Source organism: Heterocephalus glaber, unplaced genomic scaffold, assembly GCF_053883595.1.
Source record: "Heterocephalus glaber isolate CG9 unplaced genomic scaffold, H.glaber_assembly_v1.0 deba00001004, whole genome shotgun sequence".
NCBI lineage: Eukaryota > Metazoa > Chordata > Mammalia > Rodentia > Bathyergidae > Heterocephalus > Heterocephalus glaber.
Genome location: NW_028258179.1, coordinates 4,343,288 through 4,368,310, shown reverse-complemented (window position 1 = coordinate 4,368,310; position 25,023 = coordinate 4,343,288). Strand labels below are relative to the sequence as shown.

Sequence of the window (25,023 nt, the reverse complement as noted above, 5' to 3'; positions counted from 1 at the left end):
TTAGCAGTCTGAATAATTTGCTTTGCTGATTTCTTTACAGTAAACAATCTCTAAAATGACATCGTCTACCTACCGATTCCAGTATGGTCTTCTCAAAGACATCTAGTCTTCGTGTCTCTAAAGCGATGCCGATAGCTTGTTTATACTTGTGATCATCTAGACATCTTTGGAACATTTTATTCACAATGCCTTCCAATCTCTGGTCAATTGGTTTTTTTTCTCCTTCAGGCAAATCTGCATTCTCCACACACTGTTTGGTATAGTGATCAATACATTTTGCTATGGAGAAAATAAAGTAATTCTGATTATTTTCTAAATTGGGCCAAACTACCAAAAAGGACATTGTACTGGTCAACTTTCCCACTGCTGGGACAAAACACCTGACACCCACAATATACGGGAGAGGTCTCAGTCTATGGTTGGTTGGTTCCAAGGCAGAAACAGGGCAGGACTTGGAGGAAGAAAGCTCCTCACCTTTCAGAGGCAAGAAGCAGAGCAGGAACAGTGCTAGAGGAGGGGCCAGGGACCGGATAGAGCACCCAGAGTGACACCTCACAACCCACCCAGACAAACCGGAAGTGTGCTTTATTAATCCCCTAGGCAGGCTCAAGTGAGTCAGAATGACAATTGAGCCCAACTGACACAGACACTGTCTTCTTTTATAAGCACCTATAACTATAGCAGACCCTCAAATTACGACTGGCCTGACATATGAACAACTTGGGTTTTAGTTTTAACTGGAATTTTAGTTTTAACTTATGACCAAAGTCTTAAGTTACGACTTGAATGCCAGCCACTTGTGCTTCCAGTTGGTCTCAGATACAGATTTAACCCTTAAAGAGTTCTGGAAGGTACATTATAACATCCTTTCCTGTGGGGGTTAACTGAGAAATCCTGGGCCAGCCAGGCAAGGTGGCACATGCCTGTAATCCTAGCACTTGGGAGGCCGAGGCAGGATTGCCGTAGAGCAGCCTGGGCTACATAATGAGTTCAAGGCCAGCCTGGACTACAAAGCAAGACCCTGTCTCAAAAAAATTAATCAAGGGCCAGGGATTTAGCTCAGTGGTTTCGCCACCTGCTGCGCAAGCGCAAGGACCCGAGTTCAATCCCAGTACCAAAAAAAAAAAAAAAAAAAAATCAATCAATCCCCCTAAAAGAGAGAGAAATCCTGGGCCAGTGTCTCTCTAAGGACACTGAGATCTCGCTGTATATAAGAGACAGACTTTAAAGGCTGTGTAGAGGATCCTGAGCCTTCAACTGACCCACCTGAGTTACAACCAGCCCTCACAAATGAACTGAGTTTATAAGTTAAGGGTCCACTGATCAAAAAGTAAATATTAAAATCATACAACTTATACTTTTAATTAAAACTATACTCTTTATAATGACAATAAAGGTCTATACACCAATTCCAGTTAGATTCACACTACCCAAAACATTTCTACATTGCTGCCTTATTTTGATCAAAATTGTTACTCCACAGGATTTAGTTGCTTACTCAAAAGGGCTAGCTACAAATAGTTGTTGTTTCAGTTTCAAAAGAAATTTTTTTTGCCATTACTGGTTTTTTTGAAAGGTCTATAATAGCAATTATTACACAGAATATGTTAGACTTCTTCATACTAATCAAACTATTAGCATCATGAGAGTAAAGGCCATGTTTAAATCATCTTTTTTTTTGTTTAAATCATCTTTATAAAATAATTGCCAAATGACCTGGAATGTGCCTCAGCTTCCTTTGAACCAGACATTAATCTGTTAGTTTCACAAAAATAAGGTCAAATATCCCACTAGCTCTATATTTACTGTCTTTTTCTAATGTTACAATAAAAAACATTTTTAAAGAAAGTTTTGTTATGTACATACATTGTATATGCATTTTAACTGTGGCCAAGGATAGCTCTTCTCTCAATGTGGCCCAAGCAAGCCAAGAGGCTGGGCACCTATGCACCAGAGGAAGCAGGAAGCCACTGAGATGAAGCCTTAGCAGATCAAAGATAATTACCTATAATAGTCTCCACGTATTCAGAGTTATCATTGACATTGAAGAGGTCACCAGCTCCAAGAGCATAATTCAGAGATTCCTCAAAGGCTCCCAGGTGATAAAACACTTTAGATGCCACTAAGGCTGCAAACTGCCGACTTCGGAAACCTTCATCTTCATACAAAACTTCTCTGAAAGAAATTAGGAAGCCAGGCCTCATTTAAGCTATGGTTTTCCTTAAAAATCCCAATTCAAATACTCAAGCTACAATTTAGCAGTATAATTCTAAATTAGTAAGCCATAAGAGTCACATCCACAGAACATTTTTCAAATATATAGGAATAACATAGTTTCTTACATTTTGTCTACAGACTCAGAAATTTCTGCCCAGAAGTCATTGACAACTGCATTCAATTTGTGTAGTGCAAATTCCTGTAAACGATAAAACCAAAATTCTATTTTGAGACAGACTATTGCCCTTTATTTTAAAAATTTCCAACAAATCAATAGTCAAATCCTGAGTAACAGTCATTAAAAATTTTAATCTATGGCAATAGCATATATTGGCAAGTATAAACTAATTTATACTTTTTTCTGAATTTACATATTTCCTTCCTGTTTTCAATCATAAAGCACTAGACTTCCCAGGACTTGGGAGGCTGAGGCAGGAGGAGCAACATAAATTTGAGGCCAGTCTGGACTACATAGCGAGACTGTCTCAAAAAAACAAAAAACAAAACAAATCAAAACAAAAACACTAGACTAACCCTATAATGTCATTCTTTATCATAAGAAAGGTTTTCCTTCTCAGAATACATAGGAGTGACTTCCGGTTGCTAGTTTAGATGGAAATAAATGTAGATGTCTAGAGCTACTTGAAGCACATTCCAAATTTCTATCAAATAAAAATAAATTTAAATATGTGATATGGAAAAAACAGCTTTACTTGCTTTCTGTTGATAAAGAAACTGGAGGGTTATTCAACTGCCATTTTAAAGTTTATTTGCTTTAGCTTTGTTAAACTCAAGGAAAATCAATTGCTACTGCCAAAAGACTGTCCTCTCTGGCTCCATTTCAGTGACTGGCTACAGGGCAAATGAGATGATTAAGTGATAGTGATATACCGATATAAAATTCAAACGGCATCACAATTTATAGTAAGTTTAGTGACTTTTTCTTCAACTCGTACCTTAAGCTGCGGTTCTTCTTCATCCAGAAGAGAAATAATTCCAGCTATAAGACAAAAGGTTTATCACAATTATAAAACATGCTCACTCAAAAATTAATGGTTGGTCAAAACCATATGACAATAAGAAAAAAGGCATTTTTGTGGGGTAATTTCACTAGGGGAGTGATTATTTTTCTATAAACCTGGAAGCCACAGGATTAATTATCAATCCCTCATGATACCATATATATATATCTTATTTGCCCAATTCAAAGGTTCTCTAAATGTGGCTCCTAGACCAACAGCATTGGCCCTACCCCAAAACAAATGCAGACTCTTGGTTCTGCCCTCGACCTTCTGAATCAGAAAAATATAGGCTTGGGGATCTAGTAATAAGGCCTCCTTGTGACTTTTTTTTTTCTTTTTCTTTTTTCCCTATGATTCTTGTGTTCGCTATAATTTGAGAACCACTAGTCCCATACAATAGTAGAATAATATTACACAAACCAATAGTTACAAAATTACTTAGGAAAAAAAGTGTATTTAGCATCAATTGAATGGAGTACTATATTTCAATTATTTCAAGGTGCCCATATTACAGCACCTTGTCGCTATCACAAGCACCCAAGAAGACTTCACTAAATGATGGGCTCTCTTACTCATTCTGAATTCCATTATCCAAGCACAGTATTCCCCATATGACTTAACCTCAATGGGTTAGCACAAACATAGGATTGTAAATGAAATAATTATTGTCCCCAAAATAATGTACTTTTATATAGTCATGTCAAAGGGATTCATGAAAAATGATACGGGAAATTTTGACCTTATACCATAAAGAAAAAACTTTCTCAATGTCTTCCCTGTAGGTCTTAAAATCATTCCAGGAGCTGGGGATTTAGCTCAGTGGTTCTGGCGCTTGCAGTCCCAAGTTTGATCCCCGGTACCAAAAAACAAAAAAATTTAAAATCATTCTAAAACACCCAATTGAGACAGTGACAGATTAAAGTGTGTAAAGGCTCAGCTGGAAGTGGTGGCACACACCTGTAATGCCAGCACTCAGGAGGCTGAGGCAGGAGGATCATCCCAAGTTCAAGGCCAGTCTGAACCTCATAGACAGACCTTGTCTCAAGAAACCAAAACAAGAGTGTCACAGCAATTTCAGTTATTTCTAACTGATAAGTATAGATTTGCCAAATACTTCAAGTCTTTAGAAAGCCATACAGGAAAGGATACAAAATCTAACAAGCAAAACTAGAGCACAATACTATCCCCAAAACATAAAAGCAAAAAGAACTTGGTACTCTAGGTTGGTATAAGATGCCCAGAACAGAAAGGCTGAATGAAGAGCATGGAGAAGGGATAAACTAATAAATGCAATGTGGGAAGAGAGGGTGGTAATGTAGACTAGATGATAAATTAGAATAGTAGATCATTTAATACTAAAAATGTTATGGACTACCTATCATCAGTCAATGGTATACTTGAATGGCTTTAGCAAAAGAGGAGAGGGGATTTTTTTGGCAGTGCTAGGGATCAAATCCAGGGCCATGCGCATGCCATGCAAGTACACTACCACTGAGCTCCATCCCCGGACCTTTTAATTTTATTTTGACACAGTATATCTTCGTAAATTACTAGGGGTGGCCTTGAACCTGTAACCCTCATGCCTCAGATGGGCTTTTATACTCTGTTTAGTTCCACTTAAGACTAATTTGTTACATGGCTGTCCCAGAAAGTCAGCCTCTGACCATTGAACAGACCTAAATGATATACTCTATACTCCATATGCTGATATTTCACATCTCAAAGGTAACAGAAGTGGGGCATGGTGCATACACCAATAGTCCCAACATTCGGATGGGTGAGGCAGGAGAATGGCCTCAAGCTCAAGGCCAGCCTGGGCTACATAATGAGTTCAAAGCCTGCCTGAACTAACAGCCAGTCCCTGTCTCAAAAACAAAACAGAACAAAAACCCCTAGACAAAACAGAAACCTCCTTTGGATGGAATAGGGAATGGAAAGGTGTAAGGATGCTAAAAATCTCTTATGCAATAATAGGAACTAAGTAGATATTGTCTAAAATTATTAAGCCAGTTTATACCAATATTTGGATATTATTTCTCAATATGGAGGTACGTTCCAGAAGACATAACTTTAAAAGTTGAAAATGGGGCCGGGAATTTAGCTCAGTGGTGCTGTGCCTGCCTGGCAAGCACAAGGTCCTGAATTCAATCCCCAGTACCACAAAAAAAAAAAAAAAAAGTTGAAAATGGTTGCTTCTGGGGAGTAGGAAGGAAAAAGAGGGGTGGAAGACTATTGTCTTTAAGCTTTTCAGCACTCTTTGCTCCTATATACCTATATTAAATCTAACTCACTCAATTTTCTATCTCTCTCCAAGTAAGCAAGCACCTCTTCCCTCTCCACTTCCTTTCATACATAGTCAAACCTCTTGAAAAACCTAACAGTATATACTGACCTCTTATTCACCTCTTTCTTCACTCTTCCTAGTGCCTACTGAACGTCTAGTGAATAAACGAATAAACTGACACGCACCAGAACCAAGCCACTAGCCTGTTTAGCACCTGGGACAGATCCTAAGCCAACAGGAGCTAGAGGACAGGAAGCAAAGTAACAAAAGGTTTGGAGCAGAAGCTGACAAGTGAAGCAATAAACGAAACAAATGTCAGTAATAAATAGGTACTATCTTATCATCATAGACTCTCAGTGTACAACCTCAAAATCATCAATCCTGCCACTAGAAAGAGATGAATTCTATTATATTTCCACCAAGGCTTTTTTCAGACTCTACTTAAAATCTAGAGACTGATTTATTGATTTGACTAGTTGACTGATTTTTTTCATTCAAGACATACTTCTGAACTTCTGCCATGCATTCAGCAATGTTCTAAGACTTGAGAAAAGACCGTCATGAGGCAACCAAACAAGAACTGTGATGGAGAGAAGTGGCAGCTAGAGGGGAGAGAGGACAGCCAGTGTGTTTTAACGGAGTGGTCATTTAAGACTAATACCTGAGTTAAGACTAAAGGATGAGAAACAGAAAACTTGAGAAAGAGCAGCTCAGAAAAGGAATACAATGTCTAAGGCTCTTCAGAAGGAGAGAAACTGAACCAAAAGAAGGCCAGTGTGACTGTGAGGTAGTGAGTGAAAAACAGGGCATGAATAGAATGAAGCAGGAATTAGCTCATGGAAGTATTTGGGTTAAGAATTTGGAATTTAGGGCTGGGGATTTAGCTCAGTGCTTTTGCTGCCTGCTGCACAAGCGCAAGGACCCAAGTTCGATCCCTGGTACCAAAAAAAAAAAAAAAAAAAAGATTTCGCAATTTATTATAATTACAATGGAAGCAGTGAAGGATTCTATGCAAAGAAATATTCTGTGACAATGCTTTTTAAAAACCCAAGAAAATACATATTAAAAGGGGCACTGAGAGAAAAACAAAGTCTTAAGGGTGTTACAGTAACCCAGGCAAGAGATGAAGGTGGTTTGGGCCACACTGGAGGAAAACAGTTGTAGGAGGTAGATCTAAAAATAGAATGAGGCCTACATTTATAGTGGCAAAAAATTTAATGTTTACCCCTGGAGCCCACTAACTGGAAAAGCTCTTCCTTATACTGAAATTCACCTCCCAATCATTTGTATCTCTCAAGGACAAAAGTCTAATTCCAGGTACAGGTAACAACTCTTAAGTGTTTGAAAACTATTATGTCTCCCAGCATCTCTACCAATTTCCTTAGCCAATCCTCACAAAAATAGTTTTGAGTGCCCTACCATACAGATTACTATCTTCTAATAACCACTTTGTTTACAAAGTATTTGTGAGACAAAGCAGAGTAAAAAAGGAGAACAAAGCACCAAAGCAGTCTGTAGTAGAGAGCTTCAAAATTATCTACTCAAGTTGATCTTTAAGCCGGGCACGGTGGCCCACGTCTGGGATCCCAGCACTTGGGAGGCTGAGGCTCCCATGAGTTCCAGGCCAGCCTGGGCTCCAGAGTGAGATCAAGGCCAGCCTGGACTACATAGTGAGACACTGTATCAAAATAACAACAACAACAACGATATTTATCTCTAAGATGTCACCACATCTGCCTGTAATCAACAACAACAATATTGATCTCTAAGATGTCACCACAACTGCCTGTAATCCCAGCAGCATTCAGGAGGCTGAAGCAGGAGGATCACTTGAGTTGGAGGCCAGCCTGGACAACATAGTGAGACCTTGTCTCAAAAAAACCAAACCAAACCAAACCAAAACAGTTGATCTTTGTAACTTAGGCCGTTTCAAACGTCACTTCATTTATCCCCTTACACAACTGTACGAAACCTGCTCTGCAGACCCTTCTCAAGCTCCTTCTTGGGTGCAGACAGCTTATCTGAGCACCTAACCTCAAGAGGGGAAGCTGGCTCTCAGGACTATGTTGTCTTCGGGGTGCGGTTTTTACTGTACAGACAACTTCTCAGGATGCTTTAACCAAATATCATCGGGGTGGACCCAGAAACGACCCTCCTCGAACCTCGTTCCAGATTTCGCTCTGAGGAGGCCGGATCTCAGCCGGGTCCAGAAGCGCTTAGGGGACAGGGAGCGGCCCGAGCAGCCCAGCCCACCTCACCCTCTGCAACCGAGGGCTGCGGTCAAACGGTCCCACAAGGCCATGACCGACAGAGACAGAAGAAACGGAAAGTCTTTGGGGTCCGGCCCGGCGTGGGGGTGTGGCGGGCCGAGGGAGGAAGAGGCGGCCGACTCGGTCCGACGCCTCCGAGCCGAAGGGGCGCGGGGCCCACACAGCCCCAACCACATCCCAGTGCCCGAGCCGGGGTGGCCCGCGCCGCGCAGGCCGGCGCTCCGCCGGGAGGAGCCCAGTCACCGGCCCTGACTCAGCTAAAAGCCGGCGCAGAGGCGGCTCCTCCCTTCGGGTGCTGGCTCCGGGCGGCACTCACCGGCTGAGGTGATCATGACTGCGACCCGCACTCGCCAGTCCGCTCGCTCGCCGACTCGGTCGCGCCGCGTATCTGTCAGCTCAAGGCCCGCTCGCTGCGCCGCGCCGCCTCGTTCCCCCGGAGCGCTGCTCAGTCAGTCGCCTGCTCGGGCCGGTGGCTCCCTTCTTGGACAGGACCCCGCCCGCCCCCTGGGCTGCCCGCCGCCCCGCCTGCCACCCCGCGAGGATTCTTCCCCGGCCTGTGTCTTCAGCGCCGCTTCCGTCTTTCTAGATCCCACTAAAGAGTACAAAAAAGTGGCTACGTCTTCTGTAACGCTCCTGGAGGTTCGAACTCCCGCGCACTGGCAATACTGGTCTGCACCTGACATCAGGCTTTAGAATGGCCACCCCTGCAAAGAGAGGACCCATCATCACCCGCCATTGCTGAGAAAGGGTGTTGGGGAACATGTGAGCGGTGTCCACATCGCTACCTGCTGTCCTGGAGGTTTCACTGCAACAACCGCCACCAAGCCAAGACTGGGAGTTGGGGGGTGGGGCTACCAGTGTTTTCTTAGAAAGCGAAGTGGCTTTAATTTTTTTTTTTTTTTTAAAAACAAATCTGTCTTCAGAGGAAAACCTCAAGAGGGATTAAAAGGAAGGAATGGGAATGGGAAAAAGAAGCAGCAAGATATATCATGTACAGGTGCAAATTCCCTAGGATGAATGTGATCATCATGTGATATAAAATGTACCGATAAAAAATAAATTTTAAAAAGAACCCTCAAAAGAGTACTTTAGTATCATAATGAGTCTACAAGCAGTCTATTATAAAATTAAACAACAAATATTTTTATTTACTTTTGGAACAGTTTACACTGTACATTTACATATTTGGAAAACCTGAAGTAAGGGGCTGGGCATGACTCAGTGGCAGAGCACTTCCCAGCACGTGCAAGGCCCTGGAGTTGATCCTCGGTGCTGGGAGAAAACATTTGGAAGCCACAGAGGTGGTGAATTTGCCAACTCTGCTCTTCAGAGAGGCAGGCTCTCTGAAGATGGTCCTGTTTCCAGCTTGGATGCTGTGCTTGTCATTGCTACAGCCTCAGTCGGAGCCTCCTGGGAGCTGGTAAGGTGAGCTCCAGAGTAGGCGGCTTGCACAGACACCGGTCTTCCCCACTCGGGGACCCTCCTCCCCCTGCCTGACTCTCCTCGCCTGAGGCAGCTCCCTCCATTGCATTCTGAACTCTTTGGCCAACGCAATCTTCGCAGCACTCAGTTCTGATCACTTCTGCTCCCTGTCTCCCTATTCTCATGCTTCTCTCGTCTGTGTTTCTTCCACAGCCTTCTGCTCACCCCTATCTCCTGGGAGACTTCAGCGCCTTCCACTGCTATGGTCAAGGCCAGGTTCCTGCAGTCCCGCCCACAGCCCGTCTCTCCTGAGCTCCAGACTCACGCCTCTACCACACAGCTCTGCTGGGATGATTCCCAGGCTCCTTAGACTCGGTGACCTCCACGCTGCACTCAGGGCCGTCCCCACACTCGTGTTTCCCGCCTCGATCTCAGGGTGGGTGCAGGGCATCCATCAGCTGTGGACGCCGACCTCGTCTTCCCTCTCACCCAGTCAGCACCAGCTCGTGTCTCACACCGCCATCTCCTTCCTTCCCCCATTGGCCAACTAACCTCTCCCCCCTCTTTCCTGACAGCCCTGACTTCCTGCTTACCACCTCGCAGCTTTCCAGCCCATTCTTCACACCCAATCCAAACCAAGTAAGACCAGGACCCTCCTCCAGGGCTTTTACCATCTTTATGACCCACCCTTCTGCCCTGCCAGGCCACACTCCACACCCGTGACCCAGAGAGGCCATATTAGCCACGTGCTATCTTTGATCTTGGTACCTGTTCTTCCCTCTGTCCCTTACACCCCTGGTTAACGACAGGGTCTCAGGACCCTGGAAACCTTCCCTGACCGTCCCAGCTGGATAAGGAACTGCTCAAGAGCAAGACCACATCTTATTAATTTCACCCTCTCCCGTGCAACTAGCACAGTGTGAGGTACACAGTAGGTGGTCAGTAAATGTCTGTTGGGATACACAACGATTGGTGCAATGCTGGCACTCAAGACCTGTGGCTGTAATACTCCTGCCCTGTCCAAGACCCTCGAATGAGCTCTTCTTATTTTTTAGGACACAGCGAAACCACGAGAAGAATTGTTACAAAGTGTGCTCTTCGCCATAAGCAAGTGTCTCCCTTCAAGTTAGGAGTGGCCCCCAATGAAGACACCCGAGGCCTCACCCAGGTTTGGGCCGGCCTGGGGCTTGGCCAAAGCCAAGGCAGGAAATCGCGATCAGGAGTGACCCGCGTGTCGTCCTGCAGCGCCCCCTGGCGGCCACAAGGCTCTCAGAGGCGGAGAGCTGGGGCGTAGCGAAGCCTCGAGCATTTACCTCCCCGGGGCTCGGAAGTGTTCTGTCCTGGTGCCTCTCTAGCTGCAGCTTGATGGGGCGGAAAAGGGGGGCGTTAGAGCCTGGGATCCCCGGAGTCAAGTCTTGCTCTGCCCCAGCCGCGCTGCGCTGGGGGCGTCACCGAGACCGGCGTGACTCAGCCTTCCCTGCAGAGGGCGCGGGCCCTTCTGGCCGGTAGGACCGCGGGTCTGGTGGCCGCTGGGCCTCGAGGCTGGGCAGTGTCTCAGGAACTGAGCGCGTTTACTGAGAGCGGCCACCGACACGGGCCTCCAGGGTGATGCTTGCTCAGAGAGAAATAAATCCCATGGCTGCAGCTGATCTGGGTAGACTGAGGCACAGAAGGTTCCAGGGAGCCCTCGGAGGACCTGGGTTCTCTCCCCTCTGAGATGAACGACCCAGACGGCGGTCTGTCCTGTGTCAGCAGAGTGCGGCGACGGCAGCGACCCCCATCATGGGCCTCTAGAGTGCCCTATCCCCAGTGCGGTCTGCAAGGACAGCCCAGCCGAGAGCAGCCTGCCACGACTGCTGCTGAGCACAACGGAGGAACTGAATTGAAATTAAATAGAAATTTTAATTACTTTAAATTTAATTTATAAATTAATTGAAATTGAACAGATGGTTCAGTTACTGGAAAAGTTTTTTTTGGAACCGGGGATTGAACTCGTGCTTGCAAGGCAGGTGGAGGAGCCACTGAGCTAAATCCCCCACCCTGAAAAACTTTTTTAGGATCTTGGAACAATGAGGATGTGAATAGTTTTGCAACTGTAGATTTCATGAACTCTAAATATAGATCAAGTATTCCTGATGAAAATTTATTTATTTTTCTGAGACAGGGACTTGCTACGTAGTCCAGACTGGCCTCGAAATCGAAGTGATCCTCCTGCCTCAGCCTCCAGAGAGCTGGGATTACAGGTGTGCACCACCACACCTGGCAAAAATGCAATATCTGAATTGGCCTCTAAGTGTAAAATTCTCACAGGATTCGATGACTTTGCATGCAAAATGGAATGGAAATGTCTCTTTAATAATTTACAGTTGCAATACTATTTTGGACTAAATAAATTAAAGTTAATCTTGACCTGTTTGTTTTTCCTTTTTTTGATTGCAGTTCCTAGAAACTGGAAGTCTAGGGCTGGGTCTCACCTGGCTTTCTCCCAGACCCCACTCTGACCTTCATCGGACCTGGCCCGGGGCCTACTTCATGGGCCTTGGGAACCACTGAGGCCAGGCGGGCGGACCAGACCAGTGGGCTTCGGCTGAGGGGGGGACCACCTGGGCCTCATGGGGACAAGGGGCTGGCAGTGGTTGTGGTCCCAGCAACGCAACTCTGCGACCTCCTGAACTGCCCAGCAAGAGAAATGGCTCAGGGATCCAAGGCTGAGAACCTGGTTTCCAACCGAGACCCCAGGGACTGCTCGGTCACAAGGACAAGGCCAAGTGCCCCGTTCTTGCAGCCACACAAGTGGACAGTGAGAACTGGCTCCTCCCAAGGCTCTGACTGTCACCTGCACGCCCTAAGTGTCAGGGACCAGAGGACTCCGGAGAGGGACACAGCAGGGTCCCAGCTGTCCCTGCTGCGGGTGCACATTTTCCACCCAAGCCCCAGGTCACGCAGTGGGCCCCCCCCCCCAAGTCCTGCCTCTTCCCAGCCCTGGATCCTGACACAGAAGCAGGGCAGAGGCCTCCGCCCCAGCTGTGTTTGCCCTGCAAACAGAGCAAAGTCCAGCCGTGCTGACCAGGGACTCTGAGGGCTGCTGTCCACCGCCGTGGCTCTTGGCCCCTTTGTGCGTCTATCTGAAGTTTCTGGTTTGGCTCCTCTTGGAGACGACACCGAGGGAAGGGGCAGTGGCCCCAGTGACACAGGTCTCTCTGAGACTCGGGTAAAACCAGGTTAGCTCCTCTAAGCATGGGCAGCTACACAGACAAGCACTAAGTGTACCAAACTGAATCCTGTCTCTACACAAATCTCCATTTGAATATTTACTTCCAACTGGGCATGGTGGTGAACATCTGGGCTCCTAGCACTCCAGGAGGCTGAGGCAGGAAGATGGCAAATTCAAGCCAGCCTGGGCAATTTAGTGACTAAGCAAGACCTTGTCTCAAATTTTTTTTTGTTTTTACCAGGGATCAAATTCATGACCTTATGCTTGCAAGGCAGGCGCGGTGCCACTAAGCTAAATCCCTGGCCCCCTTGTCTCAAATTTTGAAAAATCAAAAAATAGAGCTGGGAATGTAGCTTAATGCAAAAGCCCTGGGCTCAATCTCCAGCACTGAAAAAGAAAAGGCAAAAACCAGTTTACTTCTATTTTCCAATTCCAGCCAGCAGAGTTGTGGAGATTTCATTCAGGCCAAAGGCGATTCCAGAGGCTTTGGCCAGGTGCCCAGATTTCTTGCTCCTTGGTCCCTGAGGAACTTGCTATGAGAATCAAGGGGAAATTTTTTTTTCCCCCAGTACTGAGAACCTAGGGACTTCTCAGTGAGCTGCATCCCAGCCTTCTTTGCTTTGTTTTGAGACAGGGTCTCACTATGTCACTAAATTGCCCAGGCTGGGTTTGAACTTGGACTCCTCCTGCTTCAGCCTCCCAGGCAGCTGGGATTCCAGGCACAGACCACAGTGCCCAGCTATCCATTCTGTTTTTGATAAGACACCAACTGAGGTACTGTTCGGTTTTATTCGATGTAAGGAATTTTCCACTCAAGTTGGAAGCATGTAAACCATTGTCCCATTAGCGATTAGGATCTGAGAGCCCAAATGGGCCTGGCTGCTGGCCCCTCAACACTGGCTCCTGGGGACGACCGACTTAATTAAGGGCCTCTCACCTCCCCAGCGTCCAACTCTTCCTGTCTGCCAGGAAGCAGCACCCAGCTCTTCCTACAGGGGGCGCATGTGGCCTCGCTCAAGGAAGCAGGGACAGTGCCCACCTGGTCTATGAGTCGGGAGGCAGAACCCAATGCCCCACAGACCATTCCTCTTCACCTATTCCTAAGAAATAATGGAAGCAGTGAAGAAAAGACCCTGTAACCTATCACTCAGCCCCAGCCAGCAAACTCAAATGTCTACCAGGACTGGCAGCTGGCAGGAGGGAGGGCTGCGGGGCTGGGGGACACAGAGGGTGGGACAGGGCTCAGGATGGGGATGGGACGTCCCTCCTCCCACCCAGAAAACCAGACTTTTTAGGGTAGTCTCTTGTTTGAAATATTGGCAACAGGTACAAGAGATTTTTACAACTTTTAACCTTGGCCTTAGACAAATTCCTAACTTAAAAGTCTTCTCGGGCTGGGGATTTAGCTCAGTTGTTCCACCACCTGCCTCGAAAGTGCAAGGGCCCAAGTTTGATCCCTGGTAGCAAAAAAAAAAAAACCTTCTCACCCCCACTCAGTAATAAAACTCCAGCCAAATGATTACAGATTACAAAGAAATCAACAGAGAAATAGAAAAAAATCTAGCAGCTGCAACAATACGGAGTCTCCCCATTTAAGAACAAAATCAGTAAACCGATGGGTCAAAATTCTTTTGAGTTCACCCTTTGCATAAAGGAAACCAGCTGGGTCCCATCTGCTGGGACCTGCGTTATTCGGACTGAACCCCAAGGAAGACGTGGTCTTGGTCACCTTCACACTCTCTCTGTGACACCACTGAGGGACAGGGCTAGGCTCCCTGCCTAGAGGAGAAACCAAGGCACAGATCAGGAAGGGTCCTTCCTTAATATTCCACAGCCCCTCAGCCAGAGGTTTCCTGTTCCACCATTTGGCAGAGAAAGCCAGGTGTGGCGGCACGTGCCTGTAATCCTAGCACATGGGAGGCTGAGGCAGGAGGATCTCCATGAGTTCAAGGCCAGCCTGGGCTACATAGCCAAACCCTGACTGAAAAAATATACCATCAGCAGCATCTGAGAGAGGACACAACACTGTGCAGGCGCTCGCTGGGCATGCAGGAATGAATGGATTGGGACCATCAGGAGCCGCCCCTGCAGTTCCAGGACTGGCTTTCTCTAGGGACAGCAGGGAGGAGGAGAGACACAAAGGTGATCACTTCTGTGGGTAAACAATGGCCCTGATGGGCCTGTACCCCATCTGACACTGTCCCCCCCACGTAACTCAGACACAGACAACAGGGTCTGGAAACCTCGAGGCTGTGTTGGCTCCAACCCTGGGCTCAGCCTGATGTGCAGAGCAGGGCCTAGGCTTGGATCCCAGGCCCCCGGCTTTGCTCCTGAGCACTGTGGCTCCCAGCATTTCCAAGTCCCTGGCACACAAAGTGAGTGTCAGCCTGAGAGAGAGAGGGGGAGAGAGAGAGAGAGAGAGAGAGAGAGAGAGAGAGAGAGAGAGAGGCCCTTTCTTCTCACAGGCATGAGCAGCTAGCTATTTTTGACCTGCCCCGCAACACATGGGCATCTTGGCTGTGGACTGAGCAGCACCCCCACCCCGCCCCCAGGGAACAATGCACTCTTTCTTTTCACTCCTTCTGGGAACCAAAGTCCCAGGAAGCTCCATGCTCTCAGGCCTCTTCCTAGACTGTCACGGGGCGAAGGGATCAGTTCCCTGAGTTTCTCAAAGGTGCCACAGCTGGCACTTTGACCGAACCAAGTCTGTGCTGATGGAGAAAGTGTCCTGTACACTGTGAGGTGCCAGGGTGCCCACAGTCTCACTGATGCCCGCGTGTTTTCAGTGCTGCCAGAGGGGCAGTCTGGCCCCAGGTGGAAAGCACTGGGCTGGTACTGCCCCTTGTGCATGGGGAAACCGAGCCCAAGACCACGTGACACAGCCAAAGTCACCCCAGATCCGATGGCAGGGTCCGCAGCTCTTTCCAGCTGTACTCCCATGCACGTGCCCAGGGTGCACGGCCTAGGATGCCACAGCTCAGCAGCTTAGAGAAACTGGGCCATGGAGAGACCAAATAACTTCACTATCCATGATCACGGGGGAGTGAATACTAAGGGGAGTAGGGCCCACAGACAGGTTTCCTGCTGGTCCCAGGAAGTCCCGCAGCCCCGCTGGCAACTGGGAAGGTGGCAGCCCTGTAGCAGATGGGTCTTCGTAGTCACCACCAGCCAAGGTCTGCATGGAGATGGGGGCTCAGCTCGGTGAGAAGGGCCTGGCCCAGGCTGTGGGGCACAGTGGGGCAGAGCCAGTGACAGCCCCGGGGCCCAGCCTTCATCTCGAGTCTCCAGTGGGCACAGGGGACGGGTGGGCAGCTCCGGCCTGGGCTCGGTCTTCACAGTCTCCGTTGGGAAATATGGTTGTGAGGGCCAGCTCCTCCTCAGAGTCCTGGAGGGTCTCTGGAACACAGGAGGAGAAAGACCCCATCAGAAGGCCAAGCTTGAGAGCTGGGGAGCAAGGACTGAATGGGCAGAAGTGGGCTCCATTGAGTATTGACAAAATACAAATCAAAAACCTTAAAAATGAACATAGCCTTCAACCCAGCAATTCCACTCCTAGGATTTTCTTCTATGGAAATAATTAGGAATATATTTGGTGGAAGTGCTGCAGGCATCTTGCTCCTAGTCTGAGGGTGGAAGCAACACAAAGGACAGCCCTCCACCCCGGGAGCAAGCAAACTCTGGGGTCCTGGAGAGAGGATCCCTGAGCTCTGGGTCAGCAGGCTCTGACCCGACTCTGCCTCCAGACCGTCTTTTTGACACAGTGACGAGTCCCTTACAGCATGTGGAGGTTTGACTCACAGCCTCTCACGCAGCGGAAAGCACCCTAATGGGTCCAAGTCAGCGTCCAGCAAAGGGACTGGGCAAGCAAACATATGACAGCACCCAGCTCTGAGTCCTCAGTATCAAATTCTAAAGAACCCAACAGCACTCCTGTAATCCTATCACTCAGAAGGCTGAGGCAGGAGGATTGCTGCGAGTTCGGGGCCAGCCTGGGCTATATAGTGAGTGCAAGGTCAGCTTGAACTGCATAGCAAGACCCTGACTCAAAAAATGAAAACAAGGGCGGGGGATTTAGCTCAGTGGTTTCGCCACCTGCTGTGCAAGCACAAGGACCCGAGTTCGATCCCCAGTACCCAAAACAAAACAGAACAGGGGCCAGGGATTTGGTTCAGTGGTTTCGCCTCCTGCTGCACAAGCAGAAGGACCCGAGTTCGATCCCCGGTACCAAAAAAAACAAAGCAGAACAAAAACAGCAGAACCAAAAGCAGATTCCCAAATAACATGTATAAATATATGCAGTTGAGGGAGGGAAGAAAACTTCATCTGTATTTCTGGCCACTCCCCATGGCTCCAATCACCACCTAAGCTCCACCTCCTGTCAGATCAGCGGCTGCATTAGACTCCCATAGAAATTTGAACCCTACTGTGAACCACACAGGGACACGAGGGATGCAGGTTGTACCCTCTCTATGAGAATCCAAGCCTGATGAGCTGAGGTGGGGCTGAGGTGGTGATGCTAGTGCCGGGGAGCAGCTGCAGATACAAATTAACATCAGCAAACTGCAGTTACAAATTAACATCTGCACGAGACCAGAATAAATCAGCCACTTGCAGACTCACAGCAAAACCCTATCAATGAGGGGCCGGGGATTTAGCTCAGTGGTTATGCTGCCTGTCTCGAAAGCACAAGGACCTGAGTTCAATCCCTGGTACCAAAAACAAACAAACAAACAAGAAAACCCTATCAGCAAGTTGCAAGGCTGGTGGCAGGCTTTAAGTCAGAATCTGACACTTATTTTAGCCCGTGCGTTCGTGGCCCCTCCATTGTTTATTTATCATTTCCATCTGTGCCTCTCCCAACTGCATACTTGTCTCAGCCACAGTTTGATAAGTTGACAAGCTAAGCTTGGCCATATTAAGCAACGAACAAATGTCACTGGACAACTTCTTTGGAAAGGTGGAAAGACTCAATGATTATACAGCAGAAGACTAAAGGCACAACAAAAAGAAAGATGCATTTGAAAGAAAATACCAAGAGTCCTACTTAAATTATAGGATTGTTGCAACAAGTGATTCACATTTTCCAAGTCTACTTTGTATTAGTGGTGAGTTGTGTAATGATTTCATTATATAATACAATGTAATAATATCAAGTACAGCACATAATAAAGGTAATGCCCCCATCCACGGAAAAACTATCCTCCATGAAACCAGTCCCTGGTGCCAAAAAGGTGGGGGACTCTGCCCTAGAGATCATGTCAAGGCCACAGGAGGATGCTTTTATACTATTTTATATGAGGGACTCGAGCATCTGCGAGTTGTGGTTTCCACAAGGGGCCCTGGACCCACTCTCCACGGAGACTGAGGGATGGAGCCTCTAAGTGCAATCTGCGTTTTAATATGTTCAGTCCTACAGTCCTACATGAGACCTGATACACACTCCAGAGAGGAAAGCTATCTGTGATTTATGTAACATTGTTAATGATTCCTTTGCTTTGCTTTTTCCCATTAGTTTCTAGACACATCCCAAATGATGACCAAGAGGTTGAAGGTGACATTTTTTTGCAACTGAATATTTTAAGGACCTGCCACATGCTGCAGATTATTTAAATATCCTATAGAAGTAAATTTTACTAAAATTTCCATAGCACAGGGAGAGATGTATTCAGACAGACAAACGGAATGGTCTGTCCCCATATATTGATCATAGTTACTGCTGAGTGATAAAATTAAGTGAATGATTTTTAGTATTTGTTTTCCTTTTTTTTTGTTTTTTTGAGACAGGGTCTCATTATGTAGCTCAGACTGGCCTTGAACTCACTATGTAGCCTTGGATGGCCTTGAAAGCACATCAAGCTTCCTGCCTCAGCCTTCCAAGTGCTAGGTATTTTCCTTTTTTGAAAAGAAATTTCTTTTTTACAGGACAGGGTCTAAGTTGGTAAATTGCCAGGGCTAGACTTGAACTTGAGATCCTCTTGTCTTAGCTGAATTTTTTTAAGCTTTCAACTGTGCTAGGCAAAATTCTATGACAGCTCCAACAGTCCCAGCCTTTAGCTACCCGGCCTGGGTAACCCCCTCCCTTGGGTGTGGGTGGGCCACGAGAGACGCTGTTGATGAGGTGCCCCACGACATGGGGATGGCTGGTCGCTCCCGCCGGGACTTGAAGTTATGTGAGCCGTCCCCCTTGCACTGGGGGAGGGGCAGGTGGGAGGAGAACCTGCGAGCTTCTTGGAGCTTAGAATGGAAGTTAGGGACCTAATAAATGTACGTTGTTTTAGATTATTAAATTGTGGGACCTTCTTAGGCAGTAATATAAGGTGAGTACATTGACCAGTGATTATTTTCTCAGTGAGGGACACAATCAAAGTTTATTAATTTGTTTTGTTTTTTGAGACAGGGTCTCACTATGCACTGCAGGCTGGCCTTGAACTCACTATGTAGCCCAGGCTGGCTTCGACTCTCGGTGATTCTCTTGCCTCAGCAGCCTGAGTGCTGAGATCACAGGCGTGTGCCACCTCACTCAGCTCCAAGTTTATTTTCAACAATTGCCTGTAGTCAGTCTTTCCTTCCCCTTTTCCTTCACCTCTCTTTAGCCCTTCATGACTCCACCCCAGAAACCCACTCCTGTAGGGTCCCTCCTCCCTGACCTACACTGGCCCTCTGGTCCAGGCTGCTGCTGTCCCTCCTGAGGCCACTGCAGTCCCCTCCCAGGTAGACTCTGCCTCCCATCTGTCTCCCAGTCTCTGCAGTCCAGCCGCCTCTTTAACACAGCCCACCTTGAGGCCCTGCTCATGTACCCCTCACTGTCTCCCCTCAGTCTGTCGCTGGAGGGCCATCCCTCTTCTGGGCACCACACCTGCTGTCACACCTTCGATCCCATGCTGTTGGTGATCCCAACCTGGCCGTTTCCTCCCATGGGAAGTCCCTACCGCTGGCATGCGTCACTTGCTGCACCCCCTCCACACACCCTTGGGGGGACACATGGTGAGGCCTGTGCCCCACACCTGACTACCCACTACCTGGTCCCCTCTGTCCTTAAGGCCCTGGCCTCACACTCAGCTCTCCAGACCCAGGAGAAGCCAAAGTACTTACTCACCCTGAGGCGAGCCTCGGGGGGAGGAGGAGGTGTCTTGGGAGAAGGCGGAATCTCGCTCCTTCCGGTGGCCCCAGGGACCCCAGGAAAAGCAGGTCAGCAGTCCCAGGAGCCCTGGTCTCTCCCAGGCTCCTTCTGCTAGGAAGAACACAAGCCCAGGAGCAGAGGTCAGACGGCTCCTGCTCACAAGTCTGGAGACTGCTCAGCAAGCCTGGGCCCCCACTCACGCTATCCTCACAGACCCCTGCCATGTGGGGACCACGCTGGGGAAACCACAGCAAAGCAAAACAAAACAGGACATGCAACTCAACACACGACACCAATACTCAAAGGGCAGTCATTGGTCCCTTGGTTTTAGTTCAAACTGTTTCTTGCCAGGCATGGTGGCGCACACCTGTAATCACAGCACTCAGGAGGCTGAGGCAGGAAGATCGCCATGAGTTCGAGGCCAGCCTGGGCTACATAGTGAGTTCAAGGGCAGCCTGAACTGCATAGCAAAACCCTGTTTCAGAAAACCAAACAACAACCCCCCCCAAAAAACTGTTGCTTAACAGGAATACAATACATTGAAACTTTTTAAGAATTGTCTTAAGATTATAGTACCACTTCGGTTACCTGAAGATTACCTGTCATCCCCGACTATTTAGAATAAAATCAAAAGGAAAGGTTTTTTCAAAAAGACCTGGGCTGGAGGTTTAGCTAGGGGAGGTTAGGTAATAGGCAGCAGAAACACAGAAGAATCTTTGTTCATAATCTTCACTCCTGGCTGACGAGCTTTTCATTTGTACCTACTTCTAACAAGACTGGATGCTTAGGTTTTGACCCAAAGGCAGCTGAATTAGGCACCATAAACTGGGTAAAATGCCGCTGCCTCAGGGCAAACAACTTTAAAAAAAAGAACCATCGGGCTGGGATTTAGCTCAGTGGTTTCGCTGCCTGCTGTTCAAGCGCAAGGACCGGAGTTTGATCCCTGGTACCAAAAAAAAAAAAAAAAAAAAGGAACCATCATCAGGTACTAAGGAAAGAGATCCAAAGACAAAAAGCAAGGGTGGCTGAGGGTTGGGGATGTAGCTCAATGGCACTGTGCCTGCCTTGCAAGCGGAAGGTCCTAAGTTCGATCCCCAGTACCACAAAAACAAAACAAAAATCTGACATTAAGAGTACCCGAGTGGCCTTAGGAGAACCTTAGCAACACGGGTAGGTGGACTGGGCAGGAGGCAACAGTGCTGCCCACTGAAGAAGGTGGAAAGAAAGGAGGGCGGGAGCTACCCTTACACTCAAGACCTCTATGCATTCATGAAAGGGTGCACTTTGTTCAGTGTTTGTTTGTTTGTAGACAGGGTCTCACTATGTAGCTCAGGCTGGCCTCGAACTCAGGGTGATTCTCCTGCCTCAGCCTCCCAAGGGATGGGATTACAGGCGTGGGCCACCACGCCTGGCTGTTCAGTGCATTTTTACAGAAGTAGGGAAGAGTTCAATACAATAAAAAATGACGCTTCTGCAAAACGTTAAACTTTCCAAAAGGTGTTAGTGTTTATTTAAAGAGGTGAGGATTTATTCACTCATTCTGTGAGCCAGGGACGGAGCTGGGAAACGGGAATGGAAGGGTGTTATGCTAATGGGGGCAGTGACAAAATCACGTGCTTAAGAGTTTAAGAGAGCAGGACAGGGCAAAGGGTGCTGGGATTTCACAGGTGGACTTGCAAAGCCAGTGTGGCGGCTTCCAGGAAGGCTTCCCAGGGGGAATCCAGTTCTGACTGAGGAGGAGGGGGAAAAGGCTGTGCAGACCCAGGAGTGTGCAAAAGCTTAGGAAGCCAAGCAAGTTTTGATGGGAACAGGAGCCTAAAGGCAAAGAGGTTAAACAAAAGTCTAAGAGAATTTTCTAGGCACTGTCTCCAGTAGGATGTGCACAGTATGTGTGACTGCCCTTCTGTCCTGCAGGTCAGCAAGGAGCTGGTATCAGTCTCCAGGCTGCAGCTGCTGCACCAGGGACATTCCCATCTGGATGCTGGGGCCGAGTTTCAAATGCAGCCTCAGGGTCCCGACAGAAAAGGGCTGCGCCTGGGGGGAGGACTAGGTTTGTGACACTTGTCACAGGCAGGGGCCAGGCCTCCCTGCCGGAAAGACCTCCCTCTCCTGCTTCCTCCTGTGTCTAGCAGGGCCCAGTGGCCTGGACAGGGGATACCAGGGAGGGGCAGGCGGCTGCTCAGTCTTCCTTATTTACTCTTCAGGAGCAGGAGGGAGGCGGCAGCTGGAAGCTGAGGAACCTGCTAAGGCTCCAGCCCAGCCCCTCTGCAGCTATACTCAACGTGCACCGCGGAGTCTGCCCTTCTGTGGATGACAGACTGCTCCTCTCTGAACATCAGGGCCACCAGGGGGTGCGCTGCACGGACAGGGTGGCCTTGACACCTGGGGAGCGGCAGGGAGACGCCGCAGTGGGTGGCAGCCTGGTGGGAAGCCAGGGACACCATTTCCTTCCCTTCTACCTGTGACCCCAGGGCCTCCACACTGCCTCCCTTCAGCACTCCTGGAGCTCTGACAGATCCCTGAACGCTAGCCCAGCTACACCTACACCTACACCTACACCTACACCTACACACACACACACACACACACACACACACACACACACACACACGCTAGCACGCGACCCCAAACCTCTGCATCCCAAGGCCCCGGCCCCTCCAAGCCCCCTGTCCACCCACTACCCTGCCCGCCTCGTGTCCCCTTGGCTCTCCCTGCCCCCGAGAGCCGGGATAGACTCACTCCTCGCCCAAGGCCGCTCCCCTTTGGCTGGGAAGCCTGGTGCTGGGGACTTCCTGGCTCTGGCCTCAGTTTACCTGGCTCCACAACCAGGGAGGCCGGCCTAAAGGGATCCACCGCGGGGGCTTCCGCAGCGCCCACCCAGGCATCCCGCCCTCCAGGGCCCGCGCCGCTCACCTGGTCGCCCGCACCCCGCGGCTTGCAGCGCCCTGCAGGCGGCCGCCTGGACGGCCAGGCAGGAGGCGGGGCGGCCGGGGCAGTAGGCGGCCGCCTGCACCGTGCCTCCCGCGCGGCGGCCGAACACGGCACGCAGCAGAGCCTCCAGCAGCCGCAGCCCGGGCGCCGCCGCGTCCTCAGGCCCCGCCTCGGCCACCAGCACCCCGACCAGCGCCGCGCCGGCCCGCAGCCGCCCGCGCACGTCGCGCAGCAACTCCCGCAGGCAGCGCTGCGGCTCGCGGGCGGCCAGGGACGCGGCGCGGCACAGCACGAAGACCAGCGGCGCGCGGAGGTCGCGTGTGCCCCGCGCCCCGGACCCCGCGGCCTCGGCCGACGCGGCCTCCGGCTTCCCCGCGGTGGACTCGGGCGGGAACAGGGCGCGCGCGAAGTCGCGCAGTAGCGCGCGGCTCTGCTCGCGCTCCCACAGCTCGCCCACCAGCAGCACCTGCCCGCGGCCGCCCGCCGCCTCCACCAGCGCCCGAAAGCGCGGCTCAGCCGGGCCCACGGGCTCCGGCTCCCGCTGCATGCTCGCCGCCCGCCCGCCACCGCCGCCCGCCCGCCCGCCCGCCCGCCCGCCACCGCCGGCCGCCCGCCCGGGGTGGCGGTGTCAAACAGGACCAGCCCCGCCCCGGCCGCCCGACCCGGCCCGGCCCCCGCGGGCCGCGCTCCGGGCGGGCGGGAGCAGAGCTGGGCGGCGGGCGGAGGGTGGGGCCTCCCCGGCCCTCGGGGGTGGGACCCCCGCCACCTCAGCCACCTCAGCCACCCCAGCCACCCCAGCCACCCCAGCCACCCCAGCCACCCCAGCCGTCGTCTGCACAGATACTTACTGAGCACCTACTGGGTGCTGGCTCTGGCCGCCGAGGACGGGCAGCCGAGATAACCGTGTGAGAAGTACGCCTTCCCGAAGCGAGAGCCCTTTGACTCCGGAGCAAGCACTTACTTCTGAGGAGTCGCACGGGTTTAGCGGCCGGGACGGCTCGGTGGCTTCGCTGCAGCCTGGAGGTCAGCTTGCAGAGAGGGGGACATCGAGAGGAGAGACAGAGGGGAGGCAGCCTCGCGGGCGGGTGCGGGGCGCTGATGGGGCCCGGGCCCCAGGCGCAGGGACACCTCCATTCCGGGTCCCGGTCGGCAGTGTGCAGCTGACACGCGGTGCTGCGGGAAGTGTTTTATCTGCGGTCAAAGCAGCGCCCACAGCCACAGGAGGCCGTTATTGAGCACTTGAAATTAGGCTAGTGCCAAGGAAAAACTCACTTGTATATGTTATTCAGTTTCAATTAAAATTTAAATATCCGCGTGGTTATTTAGTAGTTAGTGCCTAAGGCCCTTTCATTCCCAGTGTATAGTATTACACAATAATAAACGAAAACATGTTAATAATACCCAGCCCTGCTCTTCATGTGCAACCTCTAATCCTGTCCTCCAGGCATGTTGTTTCCTGCCCTCTGTAATTATGTTGACTTCTCCCTAGGAGGATTTATGTGAGTCCCCCAAATAAATCTTTCCTGAGCACCTACTACGGGCAACCAATAGTGATTCAAAGACGTGTACAACATGCCAGCCCTCTACACTAGCAGAGGAAGCACTCACTACATGGTCGTAAATCTGATCATCCAGCAGTTCAGCCAGTGTTTGGAGGAAAAGCCTCAAATCTTTATGGGATCCTTGCTAACGAGACTGTCTTTTGGATTCCCCTTTGGGATTCCCGTGGAAGGGAGCCTCAGGCTCAGAGCCCAGATCAGGGCTGGGTGGAGAACGCCCTTAGCGCTGGGGGGAGAAGCTCAGGGCAGGAATCAGCAGGGTTCTGCAGGTGCCAGGTGGGAGATGCCTGAGCATAGTTGCTGACCCTGCAAGTTCCCCTCTGTGGAGCTGGGGGGTGCAGGGGGAGGGGACCCTAAATAGTAAACACAAGCGACAGCTTCCAGTGCCCACTCATGTTAGGAAAAGGTAATGCAGGGCTGGCAAGGTGGTGAGGCACTGATCCTCCCTGGGCTTAGAGCCCAGGTTAGGAAGCAGGACCAAGAGGGGTGTCAGTAAGGACTCTGAGAATCTGATGTAAAAGCCCGGGAACCGGTCCATCCCTCCTCCACCTCAGTGCCGAAGCAGGAGATTGGCTGAGTGAATGTGATTGTCGCTGGAGGGAGGGGGTCATTGCTCACACTGTGGCGTGCCACTAGGCACAGAACACAGCTGTGCCACCCCAGGGTTGTAGGGAACAGGGAAAGGGAACTTTACTAGAACCTCTGGAGTGAGTCCTAGTCTCCTGCAAGCCACGACAGCACAAGGCGAATTGACTTATCGTACAGGAAAAATAGAAAAAATGAGACTGAGAAGAAGCTGAGCTTTGGGCCTCATCAGTGCTGCTCTGAGCGACAAAGTCAAAAGCCCCCCCTCAACCTGCCATCTTTTATTCAATACATCGGAGTAGCAAATGTAACTAATGACTCAGGACAGAGAGTTCAGTACATCAGTACTGGGAAGAAACAAATGTAACAAATGACTGGGCTAGGACGGATAGTTCAGTA

At 49.8% G+C, this 25,023-nt stretch overlaps 2 protein-coding genes across 6 annotated transcripts in view; both read right to left on the bottom strand.

The window, feature by feature from the left end:
• Psmd1 (proteasome 26S subunit, non-ATPase 1) overlaps window positions 1–8,293 on the bottom strand; it is a 94,587-nt gene extending 86,294 nt beyond the window's left edge. For both annotated transcript variants that reach the window (XM_004868047.4, XM_021247089.2), the window contains exons 1-5: window positions 8,110–8,293; window positions 3,174–3,217; window positions 2,343–2,416; window positions 2,006–2,175; window positions 74–279 (exon numbers count right to left, since the gene is read on the bottom strand). In XM_004868047.4, coding sequence (XP_004868104.1) covers window positions 74–279; window positions 2,006–2,175; window positions 2,343–2,416; window positions 3,174–3,217; window positions 8,110–8,125 — 510 coding nt within the window. In that variant the 5' untranslated portion in view covers window positions 8,126–8,293. The remainder of the gene's footprint in view (window positions 1–73; window positions 280–2,005; window positions 2,176–2,342; window positions 2,417–3,173; window positions 3,218–8,109) is intronic.
• A 619-nt stretch (window positions 8,294–8,912) lies between these two features.
• CUNH2orf72 (chromosome unknown C2orf72 homolog) lies at window positions 8,913–23,064 on the bottom strand. 4 transcript variants are annotated; one of them, XM_021247091.2, is made up of 3 exons: window positions 22,463–23,064; window positions 19,522–19,660; window positions 8,913–15,825 (listed from the first exon to the last, which is right to left on the bottom strand). In XM_021247091.2, the coding sequence occupies exons 1-3, from the start codon at window positions 23,025–23,027 to the stop codon at window positions 15,807–15,809; spliced, it is 723 nt and encodes a 240-aa protein (XP_021102750.2). In that variant the 5' UTR covers window positions 23,028–23,064; the 3' UTR covers window positions 8,913–15,806. The 4 variants fall into 4 exon arrangements, with proteins under 4 accessions (XP_021102750.2, XP_004868183.3, XP_021102751.2 ...); XM_004868126.4 differs by having other exon boundaries at window positions 19,526–19,660; XM_021247092.2 differs by having other exon boundaries at window positions 19,522–19,657.
• Window positions 23,065–25,023: the final 1,959 nt, after the last annotated feature.

What these genes read in the sequence shown, in the direction of transcription:
- CUNH2orf72 (XM_004868126.4), bottom strand. Translation starts at nt 23,027, where the DNA reads ATGCAGCGGGAGCCGGAGCCCGTGGGCCCGGCTGAGCCGCGCTTTCGG. An exon ending in CGCGGGGTGCGGGCGACCAG is followed by an intron (nt 19,661 to 22,462) that starts GTGAGCGGCGCG and finishes TGTTCTTCCTAG; the next exon opens with CAGAAGGAGCCTGGGAGAGA. An exon ending in CCCCCGAGGCTCGCCTCAGG is followed by an intron (nt 15,826 to 19,525) that starts GTGAGTAAGTAC and finishes CCTGTGTTCCAG; the next exon opens with AGACCCTCCAGGACTCTGAG.